The sequence below is a fragment of the Chiroxiphia lanceolata genome, chromosome 21 (assembly GCF_009829145.1).
Source record: "Chiroxiphia lanceolata isolate bChiLan1 chromosome 21, bChiLan1.pri, whole genome shotgun sequence".
Lineage (NCBI taxonomy): Eukaryota > Metazoa > Chordata > Aves > Passeriformes > Pipridae > Chiroxiphia > Chiroxiphia lanceolata.
Genome location: NC_045657.1, coordinates 9,166,509 through 9,177,456, shown reverse-complemented (window position 1 = coordinate 9,177,456; position 10,948 = coordinate 9,166,509). Strand labels below are relative to the sequence as shown.

The window sequence follows — 10,948 nt, the reverse complement described above, 5'->3', positions numbered from 1 at the left end:
TGAGCTCCGGGGGGCGCAGGACCGGCTGTCCCCCCCCGTGCGGGGCAGGGGCGGAGTGCCGGGGGTCGTGGGCCGGGTTCCCCCGTGTCCCCCCCGCAGGAGGGGGGTGCGGGCGGGCCGGGGCGGGGGCGGGGGCGGGGGCCGGGGCCGTCCTGCCCCGGCGGCGGCGGCGGGGCCGGGCGGGGATGCGGCGGGGCCGGGGCCGGGCACGATGCTCGGCGGGGCGCTGGTGCTGGCGCTGCTCTGTGCCCTGCCCCTGTGCCCGGCGGGGCTGGAGCCCCCCGAGACGGGCTCCGGGTTGGACACAGGTACGAGCGGCGGCGGGACGCGATGGGGAGGGCCGGGGAGCTGCGGGGGCATCCCGGGCCGGGGGGATATCCTATCCCCGCTGGGATGCACCGGGAGCCCGGGCACCGGGAGCGGGGAGAGGGGGGAGAGCGGCCGGGACCCCCCGGCGGTGGCCGCGGCTCTGCAGGGATGCGGTTCCCGGGGATGGGGGCGCTGGGGGTGCATCCCGGCCGTGCTCTGGGATTCCCGGCTTTCCTGAGATTCCATGGGGTAAACGTGACCCAGCCCAGGTCCTGCCCAGCCCTCACGCCGTGGCAGCGCCCTCCCCAGCCTCGCCACCGTCGCGGTGGGAGGTGTTTGCAGACGGGCACCCCAAAAGGGAGTTTCTCCACCCCACGTCTGCCCTGGGGGCAAAAAGGCTTCCCCCAGTGCGAGGGGCTGCTGGGGGGTGCTGGGGGGGAAGGCAGGGTAGGGCTGTCTTTAGGGGTGTCACTGTGGCATAAGGGTCCCGCTGGCACAGCCATCCCTGGAGCGGGGCTGGGTCCCTCTCCCTTCGGTTCGGAGCACCGGGATTGCTGGGATTTGTGTGTGGCTTCTTGGATGCCTAAAATCATGGAATCATGGAATGGTTTGAATTAGAAGGGATCTTAAAGCTCATCCAGTCTCATTCCCTGCCATAGGCAGGGACACCTTCCACCAGCCCAGGTTGCTCCAAGCCCCGTCCAACCTGGCCTTGGACACTTCCAGGGACCCAGGGGCAGCCACAGTTTCTCTGGGCAACCTGTGCCAGGGCCTCCCCACCCTCACATTTGACTGAACATCATCCAGGGGTGTGGATTTACCCCTTGATCACTGCTGCCCGGGCTGGGGAAGATCCTGAGCTCAGGAGTTCCAACTGGTGCGTGGGGTAGAGCCCTCCAAAAGTTCGTTTCTCAGGCTTTGGCCTCAAACAAGACACTTCTTTGGTGCTGAGGCTCCTGCTCTCCAGCCAATCCCTACTGATGGAGCAGTTCTGCTCCAAGGAAAGCTTCTGTAGCACAGATCCAAGAAATATCCTCAAGGAGCAGGATGGGGAGCAAGGGGCAGCCACTGCAGGGCTTGGCTTGCCTTCCTGACCTCGGAGCTGGGATTGGCTCCCTGAGCCAGAGCAGGGACCTGTGGCACTCTTGGGGCTGGCTGGGGGCTTTGTGCACTGATCCCGAGTCCAGTGGGGAATACTGAGGTGTGGAGGGAGTGCCAGAGCAGAGCAGCTCCTCACTGGAGCTGGGACTTGGTGTTCATAGCTGGTGAGACCTTGCTGAGGTTCCACATTCCCTTTGCTCCACGCAAAGAGGACACAGCATGTGGCAGTTGTGACACTTTGGGGTTGGGAGGAAATTAGGATCCATTTCTTAGGTGGATTCATTAGGAAATAAGGATCCCTGTCTTTCCTCACTGCAGCTCAGTCAGGATATGGATATTTCTTGATGCCTCCTGCTTGGGTTGGGGCAGCCAGCACTTGGTATTCCTGCAGCATCCCTGCCATGGAGGTGGCACCATTCCCTCCCTGGAGTCCAGGTGGAAGGGTGGTTTGCATGGATGGTACGTGGGAGAGGTCAGTATCTGAGTACCTGAGCCCCAGCTGAGGCTTTGGGCTGTAAAAGGAGGAGTTTAATCCGTCTGGGAGAGAAACTGGGCTGAAGCTGTTTGTTGTGTTTGTAGCCATCTCCAAAAGGACACTCCCTGAGGGGCTCAGGAGGGCTCAGGATGCCAGAAATGGGTGGGAAGAGACTCCAGTGTGCTGGGAATGGGGATGCCTGGTGTCCTGTCCCCTGGGAGCACTGTTCCCCTGGAGCACAGCTGTGCTCTCTGAGCAAACAGTGCATCAAGTCCATCCCTTGAGCTCTAATCCACGTTACCTGGAGCAGCAGGTCGGCCTGGAGATGGTGGAGAGGTTGATTTTCAAGGGAGCAATTCTTGAACTTGCACCTCTTTTTTGTGATTTCCTAGAATCCCAGAATGGTTTGGGTTGGGAGGGACCTTAAAGCCCATCCACTGCCACCCCCTGCCATGGGCAGGGACACCTTCCACTAGCCCAGGGTGCTCCAAGCCCCATCCAACCTGACCTTGGACACTTCCAGGGACCCAGAGGCAGCCACAGCTTCTCTGGGCAACCTGTGCCAGGGCCTCCCCACCCTCACAGCCAACAATTCCTTCCCAATATCCCATCTAACCCTGCCCTCTGGCACTGGGAAGCCATTCCCCCTTGTCCTGTCTCTCCATCCCTTGTCCCAAGTCCCTCTCCAGCTCTCCTGGAGCCCCTTTGGGCCCTGGAAGGGGCTCTCAGGTCTCCCTGGAGCCTTCCCTTCTCCAGGTGAACCCTCCCAGCTCTCCCAGCCTGGCTCCAGAGCAGAGGGGCTCCAGCCCTTGGAGCATCTTTGTGGTCTCCTCTTGTTCTTTTTATTCTGGGAGCTGTAACAGTTCCTGAGTGAGGCCCCTGCAGTGCTGTGGGTCCGTGATGGGGAGGGAAAGGTGGCACTGGCAGATCTTTGCTGGATTTGGGATGTTCTGGGGCTGCCTCTGGGGCACAACATGAGGGTCTGCAGGGCTTTGCTGAGCTCACCCCCCCCTCAGAGATGCTGTGTTCGAGGAGGACAAAGTGGGAAAACTCCTCGATCCGGTGGCTCTGGGGCTCCCGGGAGCTGCTTTTCCCTCCTGAAGTGCCATAAATAAAAATTGCAACCCTGCCCTGCGAAACACAAAACTTCCCCAAACCACCCCAGGAACATCCTGCCCGGGAACGGGACCCAGAAATGAAAGCACACGAACAATTTGCCGTTCATTAAAGCTTAGAGTCGTCCAATTAGGATCTGCTTAATTAAGGGGCGCGTCTGAAAACGAACGGTTTGGCTCCTGCAGACGGGGATTTCTTGCTTGAGGGTGGGTGAAAATAGTCTTGCAGGAAATTATCCTGCTGGAGGCCTGATGCTCTGAAATGTGGGATCCAGAGCTGTGCAGCCGAGCCCCTCAAATCTGGGATGTTTGGGATCCATGTGCTTGTGCTGAGGATGTTTACATGGACCTGGTAAAATTACATTGAATCTCCTGTAAACATGCAAAATCAGATGGAAATTGTGATGTGTTTGTGCTGTGTGGGGGTGTCTGGTTGCATGTGTTTGATATATACTTATATATATAAATTATATACTTATAAATAAATAAATATATATATTTATATATTATATTATTTTATATTATAGTATATATTATAGTATTGTATATATTATTATACTATTTATATATAGTATATGTAGTATATATATAATATAAAATAATATATAATATATAAATATTTTATATACATAATACATACATATTTTATATAATTCTATATATTCTATTCTATTATAGTATTAGATTATTATATGTTATATTATATATATGTATATTGTATACAGTATATATAATATAATATAAAAATATGTATTTTTATAGAGAGAGAAAGATATATTTTTATATATCATGTTTGTGTCTGTGCCTGTGTAAAGCTTTAAAAAATGATGATAATCTTAACCAGTTTCAAGTCAAGGTTCTTAAAACTCCAGAAATACCAGAAATGGATTCTTCATGTCACCTCCATGTGACCTTCCCCTCTGGAGGGTCATGGAGTCCTCAAGCAGGCAATTATATGGGATTATTAATTTTTTTCCCCCTGACAAGACCCTAAATTGTGCATTTAAAGAGGCACAAACGCAGGGGTCACTGCCTCTCCCCCCACCACCCAGAGCATCAGTGAGCCTGCCCTGGGAGGGAGAGCAGGAGGGACTGAACTTCTGGGGCTCTCAGGAGTTGTGAGAACTCCAGACAGACCCCACAAGGGTATTTTGACAGTGCAGCTTTTATCCCCAAGGTCCTCTGGGGGCTCTTCTCCAAGGATTTGTGCACCAGAGGGTGGAGGGAAGAGCCCACCTGGGTTTGCTGTGCTTCGGCTCCGTTTGAAGAACCCCTTTATCTGAAATCTGAATTTCCTGAGAATCCATTTCCAGGGTTACCTGCTGGATGAAAAAGAGCCCTTTTCCACCCTAAACCCCTCCAGTCCTTTTGCCCAGGAATTGTTGCTGCTTTCCCTCAGACAAAGGCACAACAACACTTGATAATTTGGGGTTGTTTGCTTGTCCCCCCCTTGCACTGAACTGTGGGCAGGAGGTGCCTCTGGCTTGGGTGCTTTGGGAACCCAACCTGGAAGTGGCTCCAGTTTCCTCTGGAGGAGAAGGCCCTGCCCCTGAGGTGACACTGCCTTCAGGAGTGGCATGAGGGGGACATTTTCATTTTCTTCCCAAGGTGATGGGAGACACCTGACACTTATGGTAAAGCCATAAGGGATGGGGACATGGGGACACTGGGGAACAGGGACACTGGTGGGACTGGTTCACACCCAGAGCTGGCACCACTCCAGGGTGCCATGTCCAGCTGCCTTCTGCTGTGCTGTTTAACTCTGCCAAACTTGAGCTGTTTGCCTTGAAAAGTCTCTCTGTTACACGTCTGTCCCACGCTGAATTATTTGAAAACTTCCAGCCCAAACTGCTCAGCCATTCCCAGGACCCCCAGCCATTCCCAGGATCCCCAGCCATTCCCAGGACCCCCAGCCATTCCCAGGATCCCCAGCCATTCCCAGGATCCCCAGCCATTCCCAGGACCCCCAGTCATTCCCAGGATCCCCAGCCATTCCCAGGACCCCCAGTCATTCCCAGGATCCCCAGCCATTCCCAGGATCCCCAGCCATTCCCAGGATCCTTGTCTTCAGCACAGATTGGTATTTCTGGAAGCTGAAGTTTGGCGGCATCCCCACGAGATCCTTCCAGATTAGACCAAGTTGTAAAATCTTATGCCTTTTTTTCACCAAGTTATAAAATTCTAAACTTTTCCACAGGCCTCATTTCCTAAAACCTCCCTCTCCCTCTGGATCCAGGTGTGGATCCTGCCCTGAGCCAGCTCTGGCATTCCCAGCCCATATCCCCTTCTGTGCCACCACGGAGCACAAAAGGATGCTAGTGCTGCTTCCACTCTATTTTTTTTCCATGTTAGTAGGTGGGAATCATCTCATTTAAATTCTGGGAAAGGTTTTCAAGGGTGAGTAAGTGCTGTTCCTCAGGGGGAGATTTTCTAGAGGAGAAGCATAATGGATAAGCCACATGCCGCAGGTTTGTGATCAGATCAGCTTACCAGGAGCTGAGCCAGAGGATACAAGCATCATTCCCATGGAAAAATGAACAGCCTGAGCATGTGCTGTTAGACCTAAACCAGAGCCTGCCCTTGCTGGAGCACTGACAGGACCCTCCAGCTCCCAGCACTCAAGCCCAAGCTAAGCCAGGCTTGTTTTAGGTTTGCCTCCAGTGAGGTGGAAGATTCCAGGGGCAGACACAGGGTCTGGTGTGAGAAGCAGCTCAGAGTGGCTGCCCACACCCCCTTCCTTGGGCAGGCTCCCAAAAAGCTCCTAATTTCTTGCAGGAGGAGCCACCATCTGCTCCTGGTTGAGGTCCTGGCCGTGGGGGCTGATGTAACGTCGTTCCACCCTCGGCTGAGGAAGCTGGAGCTCGTTGTGTATGTTCAGAGTGTGAGAGATATATATAAATATATATATATATATATATATATATATATATATATATATATATGCCAGGAATCTTGGCTCTCCCAGTCCTGCAGTCAGTGCAGGACCAGGGGGGTGGCACTGCCTGTGTGGGCAAGGGGTGCTGGCTGTGGGAGCACTGGCAGGAGCTGGGAATGGCTCAGCTCCGAGGAGAGGAGCCCATCCCTGGACACTGTGGTGTATGGGGTCGTTTGCTCCTCAGGGGGTTGGTCTGGGGCTTGTCCCTGGACACTGTGGTGTATGGGGTCATTTGCTCCTCAGGGGGTTGGTTTGGGGCTTGTCTGGGAAGGAAAGGTTGGGAGCCCTTGGTGGATATCAATGGATTTTTGGGTGCTGGGCTCAGCCCTTGTGGCCCTGGCTGGGTGAAGGCTCAGGGCTCAGCTCCACAGGGAGGGAGGGAGGATCCCTCCTCCACAGGGATGCTCTGGCACCTGGCAGGGTTTGCTGCTGTTGCAGCTCTTGCCCAGGCAGGTGGGCAAAGGGGCAAAGGGGCTCCCCCTGCTCCTACCTGTTGGCCCTGGCAGTGTGTTGGGGGACAGATGTGAGCACAGAAATTCCTCCCCCTAAAAATTCACTTCCTTCCCCTAAAAAGAGAGCAGATGGATGTTCACCCAACCTACCTCCCATAGAAAGATTTTTTATATTTTTTTGTGCTTTTCTCCCTATTTTTAACCAAACCAGGCTGGCCAGGCTGGCTCTGTCCCCTTCCTTCCCACCACACTGAGCGTGGGAGAGCTCAGGGGGAGGCTGAGCATCCCTGGCCCTGGGGCTGCTCCGTGGGGTGGAGCAGCACGGTGGGACCCGGTGCTGCCCTGGGCTCTGCTTTCCTTTGGGATAAGTCAGGAATTCTGGCAGAGGGAAGTGCTTCCTGATTGCCAGCTGGTGGCAGAGGGATTCCTTGTCCCACTGTTCCTTCATTGTGCAAGGGCTTCATTCAACCTGTGACGCTGAAAAGCTTTGCTCTCTTCTGGTCGTCAATTAAGAAAAAAAACCTCTTGAAGACTTAAGCGCCCTCCTCCCCTGCCCTCCCCGCTCCAAGAACTCGGGAGAGCAACAAAGTGACAAAAATCAGCTTCTGTTTAGGGCACATCAACCTTGACGGTGGGTCTCTGCCCACAATGCCGGTAATTAGTGCAGCACTAATTGCCCACGTGGAGCTTTGCCTCTGCCCGGGTCCCTCCCTGCAGGGGAATTCCTGCGGGGGTTAAAGGGCACCTCAGGTCACAGCGAGCTCATCCTGCTGCTGCTGGGGACCAGAGTGCCCTGGGACCTGACTGTGGGTGCTGGGGGGTGATGGGAGGTGGGTGGCAGGGGGGAGGGACAGGTGGGATGGAGGGATGCAGCAGGACAGAGGGAGGGGTCAGGATGGAGGGACACAACAGGGCAGAGGGACACAACAGGACAGAAGGACATGTCAAGATGGAAGGACACAACAGGGCAGAGGGTCACAAGAGGGCAGAGGGACACAGCAGGAGAGAGGGACACAACAGGCCAGAAGGATATGCCAGGATGGAGGGACGCAGTGGGACAGAGGGACACAACAGGACAGAAAGATACTTCAGGACAGAGGGACACAACAGGGCAGGAGGACGTGTCAGGATGGAAGGACACATCAGCCCCTCCCCCTGTGGCCACAAGTGTCTTTGTCTCCTCAGCTTGGCCATGGTGACTGCACAGAGGCTGCAGTGGCTCCAGGGGAAGGAGAGCCAGGCTTGGCTGTGCTGGCTTGGATTTCTTCTCCCTGATTTCCTCTCCCCTCTTCTCCCTGCCCCTGGTGCCTGGAGGGGGCAGGGACACCTGAGGTGCCAGGATGGCTCTCTGGGTGGCTGCAGGGTGTTGGAACTCGGGGCGCTCAGCAGCCTGACCCCCATCAAACCAAATCCCGGGATCGTGGGATGACCCAGGTTGGGAGGAACCTCAGGAGATCATCTGGTCCAAGCTCTGTGGATGGTGCAGCACCCTGTCCATTGTGTCCTGAACAACTCCAGCCATGGGGAGTCTACCCCATCCCTGGGGAGGTTCTGAGACTGATTGTTCTCCCCAAAAGAATTCCTTCTTGCATCACTAGCCCAGGTTGCTCCAAGCCCCATCCAGCCTGGCCTTGGACATTTCCAGGGATCCAGGGGCAGCCACAGCTGCTCTGGGCAACCTGTGCCAGGGCCTCCCCACCCTCACAGGGAGGAATTCCTTCCTAATATCCCATCTAAACTCATCCCCTTGATGAGGGTGAGGAACACATCCCCTGTAGGGAAGGGCCAAACTTTGTGTAGCTCATGTAGCTCTCACAGCTTCCTGGCCCCACTTTGGGGAGTTCCTGTGGGTGCTTTTCCCAGAGCCTGGACATTTTCCCCTCAATGGCACAGGAACATTCCTGCCACCATAAAAAGGGTTGGCAGGAGCTGCTGCTGCCAAGAGCAGAGTAGTGGGGTGAGGCTGAATCCCATTGCCATGGAGGATCAGCCCATTCCCAGGGTGGTGGGAATCTCTGTGTAGCCTTTTTTCCTGCTCTAAGGAGCCCCATAATCTGCATTTATGTTCTCTTGAGAGCTCTGTTTGGCAGTGGGAACCCAGCACTAGGGATGCGACCTCAGTTCATCCCCTTCTGAACCTGCTGCAGGGAAATTGGGCACAACTCAAACACATTTAGCCCAGGGAAAAACACTTGATTTTTGTTGCTTTCACCAGAGCGTGAATGAAGTCATTTTTTAAAAATTATTTTTGGTCTTTTTAAATCATCCAAATAGCAGTTTCTGTTTTCTTAAAGGGGGAAAAAAAAAAAAAGTGTGGGAAGGTGATTAACTTTTATGTGTTGGAAACTGCCTGCCCTCCTGACTGGCACTACCAGAGATCCACCTCCCCACTCCCAGATGTATCCTAAACAAGACATTGAGATGAGGCATAAAATATTTCCATAGGCACTTGGAGAAATAGGAGAAGGAGGGAGGTAATACATGGCAGAGGCATCTTAAAGCCCTTCAGTCCCAAACTCATCCATGACACGTGCAGGGATAATCCCTCCTGCTGCTCTGCAGGGAGGAGGATGCAGCTGATGCTCCTCCCCAGAGCTGGCAGGGGAAACGTGGAGAGCGTGGGGGGAAAGCAGGGAAGGGCCTGGGATCTTCCACCATGGATGGTTTGGATGGGATAAGCCCAGCATCCCTGGTTATTTAATTTTTTTGGGGTGGGGAAAGGTCTGGTTGCTGGATACCCAAAGGCCTGGCTCGGAGAGAGGATGGAACGGGGTTGGAACGGGATGATCTTTAAGGTTCCTTCCAACCCAAACCATCTTTAGGGTTCCTTCCAACCCAAACCACCCTGGGATTCTGTGATTCCATGGCTGGGGATGAGCCAAGGACCAGCAGGTCCCAAGAGCTCTTCCCTTTGAGGGGCTCCATAAATGTCAGTGCAACAACCAACGTCATGTGGGCGATTCCTGGGAAATGGAGCATCCCTTCAAAGTGTCCCTCTGAAGCTGGGACCAAGCTGGGCAGCTGTGGGATGGGGTGGCTGTGGCACAGAGCAGGGCTGTGACTCCCTGATTTTTGGCCCTGGGGTTTTTTGGTTGTTTCTCTGCCCGTAGTTTCCAGGGATTGATGCCAGACAGACACCTTCCCTCCTCCTGCGGGGATCCGAGCTGGGATCTCTGCAAGACAAAACACAGCCAGGCAGTCAGTTCTGTTCCACCAGCAACCCTCCTTCTGGCTTTTTTTGAAATTTTTTAGCCTGCTAGACATGATGTTTGAAAGAAGGGCCGATATTTTGCCAGCTTGCTCTGTCTTACACTTCAGCATTCCCTCTCTCCCAGCCCTGGCACTGCCAGGTTTGTGCCACTGCAGTTTGAGCAGAGAGCTCTGGATTCCAGTGGAGAGCTGCAGGAGGTGGTGGGCTTGGAGCAGATCCCACCAGCTGGGGAAAACTGCTGGGCTGCAGGTCAGGAGCTGAGGGGGACAGGACTTGTCCCTGGAAGGTGTAAATCAGAGGAGATGGAAGAAATCTCAGGTGTGAAAATCAGGGAGGAGTAAGGAGAATTTATTGGGATATTCTCTCTGTGGGACTCAGAGCTGATGTGTCTGGGGGAATGGGAGAGCTGGGGGTGTTCACCTGGAGAAGGGAAGGTTTTGGGGAGACCTTGGAGCCCCTTCCAGTGCCCAAAGGGGCTCCAGGAGAGCTGGAGAGAGATTCTGGACAAGGGATGGAGGGGCAGGATGAGAGGGAATGGCTTCCCACTGCCAGAGGGCAGGGTTAGATGGGATACTGGGAAGAAGTTTTTTTACTAGGAGGGTGATAAAACACTGGCCCAGGTTACCCAGAGAAGCTGTGGCTGTCCCTGGGTCCCTGGAAGTGTCCAAGGCCAGGTTGGATGGGGCTTGGAGCAACCTGGGCTAGTGGAAGGTGTCCCTGCCCATGGCAGGGGGTGGGACTGGATGATCTTTAAGGTCCTTTCCAACCCAAACCAGTCTGTCATTCCATGATTTCTATCCCTCTATTAACAATAAAGTGTGTTTATACAGAACATTACGAGTACATGTGACAGGTTGTGGCTGTTCAGAGTGAAAGACATACATTTTATTATTATTTTTCCTGCTTTCCTGCTGCTGAGCCTTTGTTCCTAAGCCACATTTTCCATGGCAGCTTCGTCTGGGGGTGGGAAATGCTTGATTAAAGAGGCAGGTTAAACGAGTTGCCATCCAACAAAGGCATCTGTGCCCGGGAGTGAAACCTTTCCTTTGACAGAGCTGCATTATTAATGGTTTTTTGAAGTCCTTGAATGGATCAATTAAACAGCTGGGCTTTGTTTTGGCAGGGGGGGGATGTCGCAGGGCTGAGTGAGATGTTCTGTAATGAGAGCTATTAAAAGGTCATTAGTGATGCGCGGGGGTTTGGAAGGCAGCTCTCGCTTTCTGGCAGCGAGTTTTGTGTGAGCAGATTGTTAAACAGCTCCTGGGCTTCTTCTCTTTTTTTTTTCCCTTCCCTTCCCTTCCCTTCCCTTCCCTTCCCTTCCCTTCCCTTCCCTTCCCTTCCCTTCCCTTC

At 54.0% G+C, this 10,948-nt stretch overlaps 1 protein-coding gene across 1 annotated transcript in view; it reads left to right on the top strand.

Moving 5' to 3' along the window:
* Positions 1–211: 211 nt before the first annotated feature.
* Positions 212–10,948, top strand: part of LOC116797285 (collagen alpha-1(I) chain-like) — a 90,016-nt gene continuing 79,279 nt past the window's right edge. The window contains exon 1 of the mRNA XM_032708672.1: positions 212–308. Coding sequence (XP_032564563.1) covers positions 212–308 — 97 coding nt within the window. The remainder of the gene's footprint in view (positions 309–10,948) is intronic.